Here is a 21,037-nt window from a genome sequence, read left to right on the forward strand (position 1 = left end):
TCTCTTACCCTGAAATGAGATGTGTGTGTGTTGCCTTGCTTCAGTGTTTTAAATGCAGCATAAACCCATAAGGAGAAGATGGTCTGATGTCTGTCAATATAGTATAAAAAATTGCAAGATGCCACATGTATCATGTATAGGGAAAAAACTTGATATTTAGAAATAGTTGGTGATCATCTGATTAAAGATTGTTGTAATACATAAACACAGGGTGCAAAATTAAGGTTACACATTCCAAATAAATTTGTAATTTACTGACTTATGAGTGCTTAACCATGGAAACTTAAAATTTTTATATATATATTTTTGCATTTAATTAAATTTATTTTTTCTGGATTTTTCTAAAAAGAAAAGAGCTGGTGGGAAGAGGGGGTAATTAAAAACTATAAAAACAAGGTGTTTCATTCTCTAGGGTTTCAAAGCTCTGCTGTTACAAAGTAATGTACACAGAACATGGTAATTCCATAATCTTGAACTATTTGGCTAAACAACACCTGGACATTACCACCTGAGGCGCCAGAATCTAGCCACATTGTGTGAAAATTATCAGGGCTGGTTTTGGAGCACTGAGGGAGATGAAGGGCTTCATAATGCAGGTAACTACTGACATACACATACCGCATCCTTTCTTAAGTGTGCATTTAATGAACTTAGGGGAAAAAACTCTACTGTGCACGCTCAGTATGTGATTTTCAAATGCTCATAAGATGGTCCAATAAAACTAATAATGACTAAAACAAGGCCCAGCAGTGCTTCTAAATGAGTAATCTTTCTAGGCCAAGTTGCAGCTTTCAAACTTCAGCCACTTTGAGAACAGAAATCAGTCTCTCCTGGCTCCCTGCCTGTGCACATTTACGTAGGTTTGTCTTCAAGATCCTCTACAACTTAACTCCTTCCTACTTCTCTACTCTAATCTCCTTTTCCCCCTCCCCTGATCATTCCAAGCCTATGTCCTTCATATCCCTATTCTATGCCTACCTCCAAACTTTTTTTTCTTGAGCCACTCCCAGTGAATGGAACTTCTTTCCTAATTCTGACAATGGTCACCATATCACAAATGCTGATGCTGGGGAAAAATTTAAGTCAACATAATGCAGAAAAATAACAGTATTTTTAATGAGACAAAATAGGCAGAAAATGTTTTGTTATGAGATTCAGGTTGGCTCTGATTCAGCAGCTACTCTGTGTTTAAGGATGTGAGAGAAAGTATTCAGTGGGAGGGAAAGATGTTGAATCAGTAATGCAGTATTAACACTGGTAGTCACCAGCATTTTCAGTAACTTCCCATTCTACTGTACATCAGTCAATTCATAGTTCGAAAACCCGATTTATATAGGCAGCACATCATGTTTGTTAACTCTTACCAACAGTGGGTAGGTGTGCATGTGTATGTATAACTAGAGTGTTATGTTCTATCTAAGAGAAAAATAAATCTTGCTGGGTATTATTAATTTCATTAATCATCATTGATTACTGTTTTTTTAAATCTAGGTCTGATATAAATGTCTGAATGATTATAGATGACTTTTAAGTACTTTTTCTTTCTATTTTGATAGCTACCGTATGAGTTTCAGACCTCGGTATACAATTGCTTATAAGACAGTAACAGAACTGGAGTGGAGATGTTGTCCTGGTTATAAAGGTGAAGATTGCAGAGAAGGTCCAGCAGAACAACCAAGAACCATTCTGTTTCCCACTTCTCCACCACGAACTCGTGTGAAGAAAGTCTTGGGTAACTTTTTGTTTGAATCTTGGTATGCATGATCATGTCTAGTTTTGTATTTTTTCCTTTGAAGCAAAAGAAAAGTGGCTTCTGTTACACGGTTACTGCATGGTTCAAAAACAATATTCAAGACGTCATATAGTGGGAGCCCAGGGGAAATAGCAAAGCTATAACAATATTGATTCAGCGTGTTTCCTGGGGAGTGATGAATGATTGGGTTAGAAGGCTGGTCGTAAACCCATGCTGGTCAATAATAGTTCAGGAAATTCTTTGTGGTAAACTTGTTTGTGGTAACAGTTTAAAGGATTTTAGTGTTGTTTTTTTCAGAATGTTGCAGGGAAGACGAGTTTGATTAGCATTGCTATAGAACCAAAAGCAATAATAGTAATACATGATCATTTTAAATTAGATACTAATAATGCATAATACTTGCATAGCATTTTACTTGTAAAAGGACAGTCCAAACATAACTAATTAATCCTACAGGGCAGATAAATAGTAAACCTCAATTGATGAGATGAAACCTGTAAGAGTAAATGGATGTTTTCATAAACACTGCGAGGGTAAATGAAGTTCAGTTACTACAAGATTGTGACTTTAGTCTCCGTTAAGTAGAAGACAATGAAACAGAAGGCTTCTGCTGGAGGAATTTATTACAACATTTATCAGAAATTAATACCTGTACAACACTCAGAATTCCATTAGCATTTGTTACATAGATTAGGTTGGAAGTGAACAGATTGCTATGATTTTAAGTAGTAAATAAATCTATTTTCAACACAGTAATATATATTAGATAATGTAAGTGCTTATTTGTGGAACAAGAACAACAGATGCTGGCAAGTATTTCAAATAACTAGCACACCAGTTATGCCTATAGAGTCTTTCCTCCAGACTGATAAAAACATAATTGTGATCTTAAGTTCCCAAATAAAAATAGATCAATGCATCTGCACTAGCCACAGTTCTGACACATATTCAGCTCTGGTTTGTGCAAAATTAACATTACCCTCTCTGCCAATCTTGACTAAGTAAACTTGTGGTTTCTTGGCTTCTTTACAACATCCTTCAGCTAAATGCCAGTTTAAAAACAAACAATAAAAATTTCAACTTCATCTCCTCTGTTTCCTATCTCAGCATAGTCCTCCAACTTGTTTCTACTCCATACACTTTGCATCACACTAAAACACATATGCCTGCAAATCTGCCTGTAACTAGCTCCATAACATTGCCTGTGTACAACTGCCTCAAATCTACTACTGCTGAAATCCTTATCCATATTTTCCTCTGATCTCACTCTGACAGTTGGAACTCCTTTTCCACAGACACCCCAAGCCTCAGCTCTCAGGACCCCAGCACGTACAGAATAATGGTGTCAGCATCTTCACATGCATAAAGAAGCACAATCACATCACTCCCATCCTTAAACATATTAATTAGCTCTGTACATTTCAGGATCTTTTTAACAACTTCCCTCATTGTTCTTAAACCTTTCATGGATTTGTTCCAGCCTGTCTCACTGACTTTTCTCATTCCACTTCCCTCCTCACTACCTCACCTATCATTGACCTATTCCCTCTCTCATAACACAGTCTGGTCAGTATTTGAGCAAGAGCCTTTTCTTATTCATCTGGGACATCCTATGCCATTTACTTGTCATCTGAAGCATCCTTTCAGTACCAAAAGATTCCTTATCTCTTTTCAAATCACAGCTGAAGGCATATTTTTTTCTCCTTTACCGGTACCTCTTAACTTTTCTCTCTTTACTTTTATTTATCTCTGCAATAGTATGATTTAATTCTGTAAAGCACTTTTGGATATAGTCTGTGTGAAAGATACTGTGCAAAATAAAATACTATATACTCCCCATATTTGCAGTGGTGTTATAGCCATGTTGGTCCCAGGATATTAGAGAGACTAGGTAGGTGAGGTAATATCTTTTATTGGACCAACTTCTGCTGGTGAAAGAGACAAGCTTTCAAGCTACACAGAGCTCTTCCTCAGGGCTAGAAAGGTACTCAGAGTGTCACTGCTAACTACAAGGTGGAACAGATTGTTTAGAACAGGGGTCTCAAACATGCGGCCCGCGGGGCCATTTCCTGCGGCCTGCCAAGTGGCCTGCGGCCCCTCCCCCCCCCCCCCCGGCCTACCTCCAGGCCAGGGGTGGGCAAACTACGATGCAGCCCGCAGGATTGCCCCCTTCGAGCCCCGCGCCGCTCCCTGAAGCGGCTGGTATCACGTCCCTGCAGCCGGGAGGGGAGGGGAGAAGAGGTCTCCGTGTGTTGCTCTGGCTTCCAGGCACCATCCCCCCGCAGCTCCCATTGGCCGGAAACGGGGAACCGCAGCCAATAGGAGCTTTGGGGGAGGTACCTGGACGAGTGGCAAGCAGCATGCGGAGCCCTCCGCCCCCCCCCCCCCAGGGGCCACAGGGACGTGGTTCCAGCTGCTTCCCGGAGCGGAGCAGGGCGGCACAGGGCCGAGGCAGCCAGTAGGCAGCCTGCCCTGGCCCCGGTGTGTGCCGCTGCCACCCCGGAGCTGCTCTAGGTAAGCGGCTCCGGGCCAGAGCCTGAAGCCCTCCTGCACCCTGCCCCCCAACTCCCTGCCCTGAGCCCCCTGCCTGCACCCCAACCCCCTGCCCTAAGCCACCTGCCGCATCCCACACCCTTCCTGCACCCCAACTCCCTGCCCTGAGCACGCTGCTGCATCCCACACCCCTCCTGCACCCCAATTCCCTGCCCTGAGCCCCCTGCTGCACCCCAGACCCCAACCCCCTGCTCTGAGCCCCCTGCTGCATCCCACACCGCTTCTGCACCCCAACCCCCTGCCCCCAACCACCTGCTGCACCCCAACTCCCTGCCCTGAGCCCCCTGCCACACCCCTCATCCCTCCTGCACCCCGCACCCCAACTCCCTGCCCTGAGCCCCCTGCTGCACCCTGCACCCCAACCCCCTGCCACACCCCTCATCCCTCCTGCACCCCGCACCCTAACTCCCTGCCCTGAGTGCCCTGCTGCACCCTGCACCCCAACCCCCTGCCCTGAGCCCCCGCTGCATCCCACATCCCTCTTGCACCCCAACCCCCTGCCCTGAGCCCCCTGCCACACCCCTCATCCCTCCTGCACCCCACACCCTGACCCCCTGCCCTGAGCCCCCTGCCACACCCCTCATCCCTCCTGCACCCCACACCCCAACTCCCTGCCCTGAGCCCTCTGCCACACCCTGCACATCTCCTGCACTCCCTGCCCTGAGCCCCCTGCCGCACCCTGCACCTCAACTCCCTGCCCTGAGCCCCCACCACACCCCTGCTCCCTCTGGGGTCAGGGAGGAGGCGGAGTTGGGGTGGGGATTTCAGGGAAGGGGTTGGAATGGGGGCAGGGAAGGGGTGGGAAGAGGTGGGGCGGGGCTGGGGGCAGCAAGGGGGGGTGTGTGTCAGTGATGCGGCCCTCGGCCAATGAACTAGTCCCCATGTGGCCCTCATGGTCCTTTGAGTTTGAGACCCCTGGTTTAGAATAAGGAGTTAACAGATATTCTAAAGGATCATTAACACCTTTGCAGTCATAGGACAAAAAAGGGCAGGGGAGGAGTTAGTGGGTTGCAGATTCTTGTAATAAGCCATAAATTCATTCTTTATCAAAACCATTATTTTTAGGCCTGGTCTATGCTACGGAGTTAGGTTGACGTAAACTGCCTTGCACCGACCTAGCTGTGGAAGTGTCTTCCCTTAAATTTGACTCTTGCCGACGTAAGCACATCTCTGCGCCGATTTAGTAACACCACCTCCCCAAGTGGCATAGTGTCATGGTCGATATAATTAAGTCAATGCAGTGTCAGTGTAGACACTGTTGCTTACGTCGACTGTTACTGGCTTCCAGGAGTCATCCCACACTGACAATACAATTGGTACAATCACTCGTGGTGAGGCTGTGCACCGCTGACACAAGAAGCCAAGTGTCTACACACACACAAGTGATATAATAACTGTGGTGGCTGTATGCTCAGGTAAGTTAGGTCGACATAATTCCGTAGTGTAGACATGGGTCTTGGTGTCTAGCAAAGTTATGAATGTAAGCTCTCAGGCTTGTCTTTTGAAGGTGTTTATGCAGGTTTCCTTAGTGGGTGAGTACAGACTCAGATACGGAGTAATTGTTTTGTGAAGTCTTTGCCCACGGATGATACGGTGTTTTCTGTCTTTTATCATTTTTCTCACACAAAACACAAACACCATATCACTCTGCAAGCGCCAAATTTAAGGGAAGACACTTCCACAGCTAGTCGATGCAAGGCAGCTTATGTCAACCAAACTCTGTAGTGTAGATAGTGTAGATCAGGCCTAAAAATCATGGTTTTGATAAAGACAATAAATTTATGGCTTATTATAAGAATTTGTAACCCCAACAACCCTCCCATTTTTGTCCTATGACTGCAGAGGTGTTAATGGACCACTTCAACTTGAATGGTCCCTTAGAATATCTATTAACAAATTATGCTAAACAATCTGTTCCACCTTGTATTTAGCTATGACACTCTGAGTACCTTTCCCAGACCTGAGGAAGAGCTCTATATAGCTTAAAAGCTTGTCTCTTTCACCAACAGAAATTGGTCCAATAAAAGATATTAGCTCACCCACCTTGTGTCTCTATTACGCTATATATACAGTTTGTATGTCTATAGTCATATATACACACACAAATCTGTGTATGTATATGTGACCGTGCACCCCATAAGGCTTTATGGAAATATGCTTGTGAATATTATAAACATATTCCAGTTATGTCATTCATATATATATGAATGACATAACTGGAATATGTTTTATGCTACATATGCCATGTAACATATCTCTGTAAAGGTTATGATCTACTGAATCTATTCATCCTATTTGTATGCATGTATCATTGTTGTATTCGAAGTTATGAATATTGGCTGTGTACTTGCTTGATTTCTAAGTAGCCTTAGTAAAGCATTTGGTCAGTTTCTTGAGAAAGCAATGTGAAAATTAAGTGCCCAATCAAGAAACACTTAAAGGACAATGAATCCACATAAGAAGTCTACCTGAGGACGTTCAGGGTAGCATGTAAACAATGGCTGCTGCCTGTAAAAACTGAGTCATGCATGGACATGTGACTTGCCCAGGTGACTCCAAAACTCCATCTTGGAGCTGGACTTTGCATAGGAGAGAGGAGGGGGTCTCCACCCACAAGAGAGAGTCTATTTAAACCCCTGGGAGACCCCTTCATTTTGTCTTCAGCGGGCTCAGGAGATAGCCTCTCCACCCCCAAGGATACCTGAGAGAAACTGGAACTAAGGGCAGTAACTACAGGGGGTATGAGTGATACAAGGAGACTAGTCTGTAAAAGGAAGCTTACTGGAACACCTCTGAGGGTGAGGTTTTATCTTTATTCAGTTTTATTACTGTATTGGGCTTAGATTTGCGTGTTTTGTTTTATTTTACTTGGTAATTCACTTTGTTCTGTCTGTCACTACTTGGAACCACTTAAAGCCTACCTTCTGTATTTAATAAAATCACTTTTTACTTATTAATTAAGCCAGTGTATGTATTAATACCGGGGGGGGGGGGGGGGAGGCAAACAGCTGTGCATATCTCTCAATCAGTTTTATAGAGGGCGAACAATTTATCAGTTTACCCTGTATGAGCTCTATACAGGGTAAAACTGATTTATTTGGGGTTTGGACCCCATTGGGAGTTGGGCATCTGAGTGTTAAAGACAGGAACACTTCTTAAGCTGCTTTCAATTAAGCCTACAGCTTTGGGGCACGTGGTTCAGACCCTGGGTCTGTGTTGGAGCAGACTGGCGTGTCTGGCTCAACAAGACAGGGTGCAGGAGTCCCAAGCTGGCAGGGAAAGCAGGGGCAGAAGTAGTCTTGGCACATCAGTTGGCAGCCCCAGGGGTGTTTCTGTGATCCAACCCGTCACAGTATATATTGTATTTATGTATACAAAAATTACATCAAGGACCTGGCTTGAATGACTAAATCCAAAAATTAATGATCAGGCTGAAAATTCAATTTATATTAGTTCATTATGCATATATGTTATATATAAGATTGCCCACTATATCTTGACCATATATTACTTTGCCATTGAAGTGCAGTTATTGGTTAAGAACTGAGTTTCAATTACACCTCTACCCCAATATAACGCTGTCCTCGGGAGCCAAAAAAATCTTACTGCGTTATAGGTGAAACCGCGTTATATCGAACTTGCTTTGATCCGCCGGAGTGCGTAGCCCCGCCCCCCTGGAGCGCTGCTTTACCGCGTTCTATCCGAATCCGTGTCATATCGGGTCACGTTATATTGGGGTAGAAGTGTATAAGACTAAATTTTTACCTTTGTTTGATAAAAGAAAATAAATTCAGTGTTGTTATGATCTAATAATTTTGTTTGTGTGTGAGAATTTCCTTTTTCCTTTTCTAGTTTTGGCATGTAGAAAACACATTTCTTGTGGACTTTTAAAATGTATATTAAATAACTTGGAATTTTTAAACAATTTTTAAATCTATATTACTCCATCATATAAATGTGCTTAGACCTTGGTTCAGCAAGATATTTAAGAACAAGTCTTAGCTGTAAGCACATGAGTGGTCCCACTGAAATTAATGCCTATTCACAAATAATTCAGAAGCAGAAAAAGGCAAAGTTGTTTTCTGCTTATAATGTGACCAATATTAATTATTGTTATGAGAGAGATAATGGCGCTAAGATAATCATTCATGTAAACTCTAGGTAAATATAGCTATTTAATGTGTATATCAGTGGCTAGATATCATGGGTCTGCAAAGAAGGGACAGGCGTAAGGATCTTTTTGATCTTTAGTGCACGATGCAGCCAAAACACTAAAGATTTCAGTCCTTTAGCTTGGAATGGGAGAGGGGGAGGCTATACAGGAAGGATGGGCTCCACCTAAACCAAAATGGAACCAGATTGCTGGTGCTTAAAATTAAAAAGGTCGTCAAACATTTTTTAAACTAAGGGCTGGGGGAAAGCCAACAGGTGCAGAGGAGCATGTGGTTGAGACATCCCTTGGGGGAGGAATCTATAAATGGAGATTCCTTATGTCCTAATAAGGAGGAGAGGATGGAAAATGATAATATACAGGGAGGATCTGATGAGAAACAGCTAAATAAAAAAAGTCCCATTCAATTACATCATGCAATAGGGGACAGCCAAAAAATGACAAGTTTTTAAAATGCTTATATACCAATGCTAGAAATCTAAATAATAAGATGGGTGAACTAGAGTGCCTAATATTAAATGAGGATATTGATATAATGGGCATCACAGAAACCTGGTGGAATGAGGATAATCAATGGGACACAGTAATACCAGGGTACAAAATATATCGGAAGGACAGAACAGGTCATACTGCTGGGGGAGTGGAACTATATGTGAAAGAAAGCGTAGAATCAAATGAAGTAAAAATCTTAAATGAACTAAATTGTACTATAGACTCTCTATGGATGGTAATTCCATGCTTGAAAAATAAGAATATAGCAGTAGGGCTATATTACAGACCACCTGACTAGGATGGTGTTAGTGACTCTGAAATGCTCAGGGAGATTAGAGAGGCTATTAAAATAAAAAACTCAATAATAATAATAATAATAATGGGGGATTTCAACTATCCCCATATTGACTGGGTACATATCACCTTAGGAAGGGATGCTGAGATAAATTTTCTTGACAGCTTAAATGACTGCTTCTTAGAGCAGCTGGTCCTGGAACCCACAAGAGGAGAGGCAATTCTTGATTTAGTCGTAAGTGGAGCACAGAATCAGGTCCAAGAGATGAATATAGCTGGACTGCTTGGTAATAGTGACCATAATATAATTAAATTTAACATCCTTGTGGCAGGGAAAACTCCACAGTGGCCCAACACTGTAGCATTTAATTTCAGAAAGGGGAACTACACAAAAATGAGGAGGTTAGTGAAACAGAAATTAAAAGGTACAGTACCAAAAGTAAAATCCCTGCAAGCTGCATGGAAACGTTTTAAAGACACCACAATAGAGGCTCAACTTAAATGTATACCCCAATTTAAAAAACATAGTAAGAGAACCAAAAAAGAGCCACCGTGGTTAAACAACAAAGTAAAAGAAGCAGTGAGAGGCAAAAAGGCATCCTTTAAAAAGTGGAAGATAAATCCTAATGAGGAAAATAGAAAAGAGCATAAACTCTGGCAAATGAAGTGTAAAAATATAATTAGAAAGACCAAAAAAGAATTTGAAGAACAGCTAGCCAAAGACTCCAAAAGTAATAGCAAAATAAGTTTTAAATTCATCAGAAGCAGAAAGCCTGTTAAGCAACCAGTGGGGCCACTGGACGATCGAGATGCTAAAGGAGCACTCAAAGACAATAAGGCTATTGCGGAGAAACTAAATGAATTCTTTGCATCGGTCTTCGCTGTTGAGGATGTGAGGGAGATTCCCAAACCTGGGCCATTCTTTTTGGGTGACAGACCTGAGGAACTGTCCCAAATTGAGGTGTCATTAGAGGAGGTTTTGGAACAAATTGATAAACTAAACAGTAGTAAGTCTCCAGGACCTGATGGTATTCACCCAAGAGTTCTGAAGGAACTCAAATGTGAAATTGCAGGACTACTAACTGTCATCTGTAACCTATCATTTAACTCAGCTTCTGTACCAAATGACTGGAGGATAGCTAATGTGACACCAATTTTTAAAAAGGGCTCCAGAGGTGACCCTGGCAACTACAGGCTAGTAAGCCTCACTTCAGTACCGGGCAAATTGATTGAAACTATCGTAAAGAACAAAATTGTTAGACACATTGATGAACATAATTTGTTGGGAAGTAGTCAACATGGTTTTTATAAGGGGAAATCATGCCTCACCAATCTACTAGAATTCTTTGAGGGGGTCAACAAGCATGCGGACGAAGGAGATCCAGTGGATGTAGTGTATTTAGATTTTCAGAAAGCCTTTGACAAGGTCCCTCACCAAAGGCTCTTAAGCAAAATAAGCAGTCATGGGATAAGAGGGAAGGTCCTCTCATGGATTGGTAACTGGTTAAAAGATAGGAAACAAAGGGTAGGAATAAATGGTCAGTTTTCAGAATGGAGAATGGTAAATAGTGGTGTCCCCCAGGTATCTGTACTGGGCCCAGTCCTATTTAACATATTCATAAACGATCTGGAAAAAGGGGTAAACAGTGAGGTGGCAACATTTGCAGATGATACAAAACTATTCAAGATAGTTAAGTCCCAGGCAGACTGCAAAGAGCTACAAAAGATCTCACAAAACTGGGTGACTGGGCAACAAAATAGCAGATGAAATTTAATGTTGATAAATGCAAAGTAATGCACATTGGAAAACATAATCCTAACTATACATATACAATGATGGTGTCTAAATTAGCTGTTACCACTCAAGAAAGAGATCTTGGAGTCATTGTGCATAGTTCTCTGAAATCATCCACTCAATGTGCAGCGGCAGTCAAAAAAGCGAACAAAATGTTGGGAATCATCAAGAAAGGGATAGATAATAAGACAGAAAATATCATATTGCCTCTATATAAATTCATGGTATGCCCACACCTTGAATACTGCATGCAGATGTGATCGCCCCATCTCAAAAAAGATATATTGGAATTGGAAAAGGTTCAGAAAAGGGCAACAAAAATGATTAGGTGTATAGAACGGCTTCCGTATGAGGAGAGATTAATAAGACGGGGACTTTTGAGCTTGGAAAAGAGGCGATTGGGGGGGGGGTATGATAGAGGTCTATAAAATCATGAGTAGCATAGAGAAAGTAAATAAGGAAGTGCTATTTACTCCGTCTCATAATACAAGAACAAGGGGCCACCAAATGAAATTAATAGGCATCAGGTTTAAAACAAACACAAGAAAGTATTTTTTCACACAATGCACTGTCAACCTCTGGAACTCCTTGCTAGAGGGTGTTGTGAAGGCCAATACTATAACGGGGTTCAAAAGGGAGCTAGATAGATTCATGGAAGATAGGTCCATCAATGGCTATTAGCCAGGATGGGCAGAAATGGTGTCCTTAGCTTCTGTTTGCCAGAAGTTGTGATTGGGTGATAGGGCATGGATCACTTGATGATAACCTGTCTGTTCATTCCCTTTGGGGCACCTGCCATTGGCCACTGTCAGAGGACAGGATACTGGGCTTGATGGACCTTTGGTCTGACCCAGTATGGCTGTTCTTATGTTCTAATGAACTAATAATGACTGAATTATAAACCACTGACAACAAGGACTGAGAATAGAAAAGATGACACCAAGCTATATAATATTTATAAAGCATTAATATGTTTTAACTTGATCTAAAGAAATTAAAATTGACCTCCAGCTGTTCTAAACTGTTGTTGTTTAGACATACTTGCATCCAAATTTTGTTTCCATTATGTCTTTAAAACAGACTCAGAACCAACGGAAATGCCACGGGAATCACCCGAGAAGAAAATTCAATTCCTTGAGGATGAATTGTTTCGACTTACGCAGACAGTGCTTGATCTTCAATCCTCCTTACCAGGTGTGAAAGAAAACCTGAAAGTAACTGTCCAAGAAGATGCCAGTAAGATGTTGGTCTCATGGCCGAACAACCTTCATGATCACCCAGGGCCTGATAGTGTCCTGGGTGGTGAAACAGACGGTATTCATCTGCCTGGAATACTTGGCAATAAAGACCAGAAAGAGCCTTTTACTGATTTTGGAATGGAAGACATAAAGTCTGAACTAGCTGAGGTCAAAAATACTTTGAAGACAAAAAATGACAAGCTGGAAGAACTGAATGGGAAAGTGAAAAGCTATGAAGGGCAATTAAAACAACTGCAGGAAGCAGCACGAGGACCTACAATAACAATACCGAGTGGTGAGTTATATCAGGAATATCTAGATTCTAAAATTGAGGCCCTGAGACAGGAAATGCTGGAAGGATTGGAGAAGAAAATGGCAGATCTGAAAAACTCATGTGAATACAAACTAATGAATATCCAGCAACAATGTGATGACCATGAAACCAGCTGTTCAGAAATAATACAACTTGTAGAAGAAAAGGAAAATGGCCTGAAGAAAGAAATAAATGAGCTACGAACTCAGATCCAGGCTCCTTCAAACCAGTCAGGTTGCTGCAAGACTAGCCACAGTGATGACTTTGGTCAACAGATAAAAAATTTGGATGAGAAAGTTGACAGAGTTGTGGAAGTACACAGAATCTTAAATGCCAGAATAGATAATGAAATCATTCGCATTTCCACTCCAAATCTAGAAGACATCTTTGGCCCAAGATGGGAGGAGCTAGACGCTAGAATCAATGTTACAGAGAGGAATGCTGAAGAACATTGTTTTTACATTGAGGAAACTCTCCAAGGTGCTATAGCTGCTGAAGTAAATGAAGTCAGAGACTTACTTGATCAAAAACTACAGGCACTGGAAGACAGGCTGGGTGGCACTATTTTAGAAATTGTCAATGCCACAGCCTCAGATGGAATATCAATTAGTTCAGGATCAGTCTTGCACAGTGACTCAGAATCTGGAAATGAGCAGCTTACAACTGAGATGAATCTCCTGAGGAACAAACTACAAGCCATTGAACACCTTTGCTGGCAGAAATGCCAATCTGCACCCCAAGATATGGAAGACCTTCAGAAAAGCATAGAAAATTGTAGCAACAAATATGAGTACTTGCTTTTGAAAGTAGAAGACAACTCTGCTCTTTTGAAGTCTTTAAATGGTTCCCTTAATGAGAAATTTAACTTTACTAAGAGCAACCAACAGAACGTCCAGAAGGATTTGCGTAGACTTCGGTATGGTCTAAACGTCATGGATAAAGATGTGAAAAATCTTCAGGTTGGCTTGAGCAGCTGTAAGGAGCAACTTCTGGGTGTCAATTCTACATGTGAAAAGACCCAGCAAGGTGTATTCAGAAAAATAGATGAAATACAAAGAACAGTTGTGAATCAAACTTCTCACCCAAATGATAATTGCTGTAATGAGGTGAAGGAGAGGATGGAACAGATAAAAGAACAAATCTTTAATGACCTCAGGAAATGTAAAGAGAACAATGGTATTCAGGAGGGCATCTCAGATGTGGATAGCAGACTGTCCCATGTTGAAAAAGTCTGCAGCAAAATAGACTCCATCTCAGGTAGCCTGCAGCGAATAAAAGAAGGTCTGAACAAGCATGTCACTAGCTTATGGAACTGCATCAATCAGATGAATGGAACCATGACATCTCATTCCAAAGACATTTCTGGCCTCAAAAATTCTGTCCAACAGTTCCACAAGCAGGTCACCAAAATCACCACTGACCTTCAGGAGCTGATGAAAATTCAGTCTGGGGCACGTAAGTTAACCTTCCTTTTTATTTTCTCCACTAGCTTTCTCACCAGAAAAGTTTAGAGAATGGAACTGAGCTAAACAAGTCCCCTAATTCAGTTCAGCTTAACAAGGGGGAGCAAAAAACATTACATTTAAACATTTGTTTTGTTTTACAAAGATAGTAATTTGGTTCTGTTTTCCAAAACTACATAAAAAGCTCTTTGTACACATTTTCAAAAAATACAATCAATATGTTCGGAATGTTACTGCTCTTACTTTTTGATTAAAAACAAAGCAGCAGCAACAAAACAAATGTTTGGTACTTTTTCCCCCCAAGAGGTGAATTTCAAATGAGTGTTTTAGGTAGTGAACATCAGTGAAAATTGCTTCAGTTTGTTTTATTGTATTCACCTCCCTCCTTTTTTTTAGTGAAGTGAAAGACAACTTAGGAAAAATCAAAGCCAGATGAATTTTGACTTGAAATAATTATGACACAGATCTCTAATTTGGCAACTCCTACATATCACTCTAAAGTTTCTTTTTAAACAAATGAGATTCTCAGGTCGTGTAATTCAGCACTGGTCCATTGACTTTTATGGAGCTATACCATTTTACACCAGCTGAAGATCTGAACTAAGACTCTGGTGGTGTATAGTTTTACAAAGAAGCTGAGTTTAGTGAAGGACATTGAGTTCCTGTCTTTGTTACCATGATTAAAAACTGAGAAAATTGACAGTATTGTGAAATTTGCACTCTTCAATTTGTAGCGAAACACATAGCTTTATTTTATTTTTATGCTTTATACAGATATGATATATTTGACATTACAATGGATTGATTATGCTATAACTTTAAATCAAGGAAAGCACAATTTCATTATTCACTGATATTAGGATTTAAAATGTAATTGAACTTTTCTGTGTGTTAGCTTCACAGTCTTTTACTCTGAAGTTATTTTCATGTAAGTATAGGATAATTAAGTAAAGAAGAGAGGCTTGTGAATGCTAGATAATGCACATTGGCATGGAAATAAATTTTTCTTCTTTAAAATGACAATGTTTAATTGTTTAAACAGCAACAAATGTGTATTTTGATAACCGAAATAAAAATCTTTCTTCTTCTAGTGCCCCCTACTGGTGCTCCACTCTAGGTGTGCATGCGCCTCAGATCAAAGATTTTACATAGCAGTGTCGGTTAGGCCCACACGTGCCCCCTGCAGTTTTGTGCCTGGCACAGTGGCTATATAGAGCTCTGCGGGTGAACTGCTCTCAACTCCTTCTCAGCCGCCTTGGCCTGAAACAGAGCTTTAACAGCATCTGAGTTGAGCTTACCTCAACTATATTTTTGTCTCATATCTTACTAGTTATTGGTAGTTCTTAGTGTTTCCTATGTGTGTGCTAGTTGTAGGAATTTTATAAAATAAAAAAAATTATTTAAAAAATTTACTTATTCGTTTAGGGTAAGGACTGTTGTCCTTTCGCCTATTTTTTTTCTCCCCTCAGAGGAGCTTAAATGCAGGAAGGGGGGAGCTTAAATGCTGGAAGGACATGCCCGGGTCTCCCGGTTTTAAACACTGCCTTTCATTGCCAAGAGGCTATCCCAGTCAGTGACGGGCAGTCCTGGTGTGTCTGTTGCATTGGGGAGTCACATGTTCCCCAAAAGTGTAACTTCTGCTTGGCATTAAAATCGAGAGCCAGAAAGAACCAGGATTTAAGCTACATCTCCTTATGATGTAGAGCTCGCTCTGACTGGCTTCTGACCCTGGCCAGGGGATCCTCCCGGACAATGGTCTCCGAACAAGTCGACCACTTTGGCCTCCTTGGCACAGCACTCCTCTAGAGCACTGAAAAAGAAATCTATGGAAACCTCTTCTGCCCTCATCATGCTACCGATTAATGAGGTCCTACTAGACCATGCAAAAATAATTTGGCATACCCTGGCCACAATATCGCATACCTGTAACAGGAAGGACAAAAAAAATTACGTTCCCTGTAAGGACTTGGAATGTTTATTTTTGTATCTATCACCCAACTCCCTTGTGGTCAACGCTGTGAACGAATGTGGAAGACAGCACCACACTAAATCAACACCTTCTGTTAGAGACCTAAAGCGACTTGACTTGTTTGGCTGTGAGTCCTATTCATCCACGTCTCTACAATTTAGGTTCACCAACTACCAAGCTCTCATGGTGAAATAGAGCCATGCTAACTATTCATAGTTGAATGTCTTTATTGAGCATCTTCCAACAGAGAAGAGGAAACAATTTTAGGCAATCATTGCTGAGGGTCAGCAGCTGACAAGAACATCTCTGCAGGTCTCTCTGGACGCCACTGATACAGGCGCTCATTCTATCTCCATGGCAGTACTCATAGAATCATAGAATATCTGGGTTGGAAGGGATGTCAGGAGATCATCTAGTCCAACCCTCTACTCAAAGCAGGACCAATCCGTAGACAAATTTTTGCCCAACATCCCCAAGTGGCCCCCCCAAGGATCGAACTCACAACCCCGGGCCCAGCAGGCCAACACTCAAACCCTCATGAGGAGGCCCTCCTGGCTTCAGCTCTCAGGGTTTCTGAGGGAAGTCCAAAATACAGTTGCGGACCTTCTTTTTGATAGATCGAAGCTGTTTGCAGAAAAAAATGACAAGTCACTGCATACCTTAAAAGATGAGCATCTTCAGTGACAGGAAATTGACATCCTCCTAAACTGGGATGCTATAGAACGGCTCCTATGCCACACAGAGGGAAAGGATTTTATTCCAGGTACTTCCTGGTTCCAGAAATCAGGGGCAAGCACATGAAGAAAACGATGGACAACCTGTCATGAATGTTTTATATCACTGTCAAGAGGAAGCAAGATCACCTTCCCTCTGTACTGAAGCAATGAGACTCTGGAATTGGTGCATTTGAAACCAGATCATTATCTCAGCAGCTTACCTTCTGCGTGTACAAAATATCAGATGCCCTCTATCAGATGCCCAAAATATCAAATAACAGCAAATGCCCTCAGCAGGCCCCTCTTGCAAGATCAAAAATGGGAGATAGATCGCATTACATTCCACCGGATATTTCAATGTTGGGGCAACCTGCAGATAGACCTCTTTGCCATACCCAAGAGCAAGAAGTGCTCCCACTTCTGCTTGAGAGGCAGACTGGGTCATCATTCCATGGGGGATGCCTTTCACCTTTGTTTGGAGTTCAGGCCTGCTGTATGCATTTCCCTCAACTCCCTTGATATCCAAGGTGCTATTCAAGATAAGAAAAGACAAGGCCAGGGTTACTCTAGTAGTTCTGATGTGGCCAAGACAAAGATGGTTCCCTTACTTCATCTGGCTCTCTGTCTGTCAACCAGTTACCCTCCAGACCTTTCCCCATCTTCTCTCACAGGGAGCTTTGTTAGAGTGTCTCTAAACTTCGTTAGCGTGCACTTGGCAGCTATTACAGCCTTCTATCATATGGTAGTGGTAGAGGGGTTTTCTGTCTTCGCTCATCGTACAACGAGGAGGTTTCTGAAGGAACTGGCTAAAAATTCTCACAAATCAGATGCCCTGCACTAGCATGGGACCTCAGCTTGGTGCTCAGATGCCTTAAAAGGCTCTCCTTTGAACCTATGGCTACCTGCTCCCTTTTACTAGGGTGACCATCGTCGCCTATGCTGAATACGGGACACCTGGTAAAATTGCTCGTATTCAAACGAGTTCAAAGGCAATCAATCAGAACTATGAAGTAGCCCCTCCCCCCCCATGCTATTAAAAACGCCAGGGTCCAGCAGCACAAGGGGGGCCTCAGGGGTCCGGGCAGGCCAGTGGAGCTCAAGCCAGCTCCACCCCCTAATTCATCTCAGCAGGCCACCCAGCCTGTCTTGGTTGTGGCAGGGGGGAGGCATTATAACTCAAAGGTGCAAGGCTCAGCTCAAAAAGTTTGAAAACAGCTCAGGGTGCAGGCAGGGGGTAGCTAGAGGCTGTGTGCAGGCTGGGGGTAGCTCAGGGTGCAGGGAGGAGGTAGGTAGGGGCTGTGCATGGGCAGGGGGCTAGCTCAGGGTGCTGGAAGGGATAGCTAAGGGCTGTGTGCGGGCAGGGGGGTAACTCAGGGTGCTGGGAAGGGGTAACTAGGAGCTCTGTGCAGGCAGGGGGTAGCTCAGGGTGCAGGGAGGGATAGCTAGGGGCTGCGCTGGCAGGGGAGTAGCTCAGGGTGCTGGGAAAGGGTTGCTAGAGGCTGTGTACCAGGAGGGCTCCCCTGCGGTCCCTGTTCCCTGAGGGGTCTGCCAGCCATAGAGCCCGGTCCCCGACCCCTGCAGCTCTTACCGGCTGCATGAGAACAGGGAGCTTGGAGCTGAGGAGCAGCTTCAACCCCCTGCAGCAGCAGGAGAGGAGGGAACACCATGGCTGTCTGCTCTCTGGCACCAGCCAGAGGAGCAGCTGCCCTGCACTGCCTGGCTCCATGCCAGGGATCAGGGTTTCAGCCTCATGGCTCTGGTTTCAGCCCGCAGAGGGTGCTGGGATCAGGATTTCAGCCCTGCGGGGGGGGGGGGGGGGGCGCTGGGGCTCAGGCTCTGGGGTTCAGCATTGGCACCCAGTGGCCCCCCTGAAAGGGCTTGCGGACCCCCATTGAGAATTTCTGCTTTAGGTTTCACATGGGAAGGGGTGACACACACACACACACACACACACACACACACACACACCTGCTTCTCCTCCTACCTGACGTTGCCTCTTCTCGCCCCTCCATCCGGCCTGAGGCCACCACATGCTCTCACTGACTGGCCATCGCCTGCCTGCACACACCCATCAGCCGCAAACAAGATTGGGCTGTGCTGACTGACCAGCAGGGGGAGCGGAAAATACGGGACAATATTGCCTGTTGTTTTTTTTTAAAGTGGGACACCTGCAAGAGAGCTTAAATATGGGAATGTCCTGTTAAAAACAGGGTGGATGGTCACCCTACCTTTTATACTCATCTATGAAAACAGCCTGTTCTAGTAGCCATTACTTCTGCTTGAAGAGATGGAGAGAGAGGGGCTCTGATGGCATATCTCCCTCCCCTCAGTCTTTTTTAAGGATAAGGTCACTTTGCGACCACATCTCAAGTTCTTTTCAAAGGTATCCTTGGTCTTCCACATGAACCAACCTACCATTTTCTGCCCTGTGCCACACCGGGATAAAAGAAATGAGGCATTACATACACTCAGTCTCAGGAGAGCATTAGCTTTTTACCTAGGCAGGACTAGGCCCTTTAAAAAATCTCCCAGATTGTTACTCTCCATTGCAGACAGAACTAAAGGATCTCCAGTTTCCAAGCACAGAGTCTAATGATGGATATCTGGCTGCATTACCTACTGCTATCAGTCTCCCAAACTTCAACCTTCTCCTGGAGTATTAACTCACTCCACGAGATCCCTCTCTACTTTAATAGCCTTTCTTAAGAACGTTCCCATCACGGAAATATGTAGAGCCATGACTTGAACCTCCATTCATACATTTTCTGAACACTATGCGGTTAGTCATGCCTCAGCTTCTGTTTGGCTCTACTGTACAATCTTCAATCTGAGATTCGACTCTGAAGCCCCACCCCTCGGTAGACAGTACTATTCAGTAGTCCCCTAGCGTGGAGCAGCCATAGGGACACTATTTGAAGAAGAAGAGATGGTTACTCACCCTTGTGCAGTAACTGTTGTTCTACGAGATGTTTGTCCCTGTGGGTTCTCCACTACCCACCCTCCTCTTCTTTGTTTTGGAGTTCTTTACAATGTTGCTCCAGGATAAAGAAGGAACTGAGGGTGGTTTGCCTGTGCAGCTATATATAGCCATGGTGCAGGGTACGAGGCTGCAGGGGGCGCATATGCAGGCCGAACAGATATGATTACCTAAAATCTCCGATCTGAGGCATGCGCACCTAGAGTGGGGAGCACCCATAAGGGGACACATCTCAAAGAACCACAGTTACTGTGCAAGGTGAGTAACCGTCTCTTCTGGGAACTTCTCATGTGAAATTCCAGCCCCAAATTTCCACTTATTTAAGCAAAGAAAGCAAGGAAGACTCATAACGTCAAGAAATTTCCTGGGGTGAAATTTTGGCTTCATTGTCGTCAATGGGAGTTTTACCATTGACTTCAGCGGGGTCAGGATTTCACTCCTAGTTCCTAACTCAGTGCCAGATTAGACTCAGCCCCCAGAGAAATACAAGATAATGGTGAATTTCTAAGGAGAAGGATATATTAAAATCCAAAAATCAACTACATATGTCCTGAAATAAACCCCCTTCTGTTCTTCAGTCTAAATCTTATTAGAAGCCACCTGAGAGAGGAATGCACACACTGACACCATTTGGTCAAAGCAGCATTATCTTCTGGTGACTCAATAAGCTGCCACTAGTTCAGTTATCGACCAAGTCTTTCTCTTTTCCGCCAGTGTGATTTTAATATCAATAATATGTGTGGCCAGAATAGTGGGGTCAAGATTATTGTTTATTATGTTCAACACCTTTGCCCCCCCCCCAAACCTTTTATAATTTTGCTGCATACAGAAAAACCGCCACCCCTCACCACTATTAATACCTCTATTGCTTTTTTTGTCATTGAACAATTTGTGTTTCCCAAAGCATTTAACTAGAGTATGCATCTCTGTTAATACTCCTGAGAGGGCCAGGAGCCTGCCTACTGATTAATTGTTGTTGGAATTTAATGAAAGAATAAAGATCAGAAATATTGGTACTGTCCAAGAGAGCAGGCTTAGCCCTTCATTGTAGTTCGCTTACACTGAGTTTCATGGAAGTCTTGTTGCAGTATTGGTAGATGGACTGTGCTGGTGGATTTTACATTGGATGTGAACTGGGATCTTCAAAGTCAGTGATTCCTGAGTTGTCTGAGTATATACAACATATAATGCTTGTATTTTGGGCCAAATTCTTGTGCCTAGCTCAAGAAGCTGGGCTGAGCATGAAACAGACAGGAGAGGAGAGGGAGGCATCTTCCTTCCCAGGCAGTGGAACAGCCGAAGA

General features: G+C 43.1%; 1 protein-coding gene across 1 annotated transcript in view; it reads left to right on the forward strand.

Annotated features, from left to right (window-relative positions):
• Positions 1–21,037, forward strand: part of EMILIN2 (elastin microfibril interfacer 2) — a 63,508-nt gene that overhangs the window by 25,064 nt on the left and 17,407 nt on the right. Inside the window, exons 3-4 of the mRNA XM_065399664.1 lie at positions 1,557–1,732; positions 12,139–14,064. Of these exons, the coding sequence (XP_065255736.1) occupies positions 1,557–1,732; positions 12,139–14,064 (2,102 nt within the window). The remainder of the gene's footprint in view (positions 1–1,556; positions 1,733–12,138; positions 14,065–21,037) is intronic.

The sequence above is a fragment of the Emys orbicularis genome, chromosome 2, assembly GCF_028017835.1.
Source record: "Emys orbicularis isolate rEmyOrb1 chromosome 2, rEmyOrb1.hap1, whole genome shotgun sequence".
Classification (NCBI taxonomy): domain Eukaryota; kingdom Metazoa; phylum Chordata; order Testudines; family Emydidae; genus Emys; species Emys orbicularis.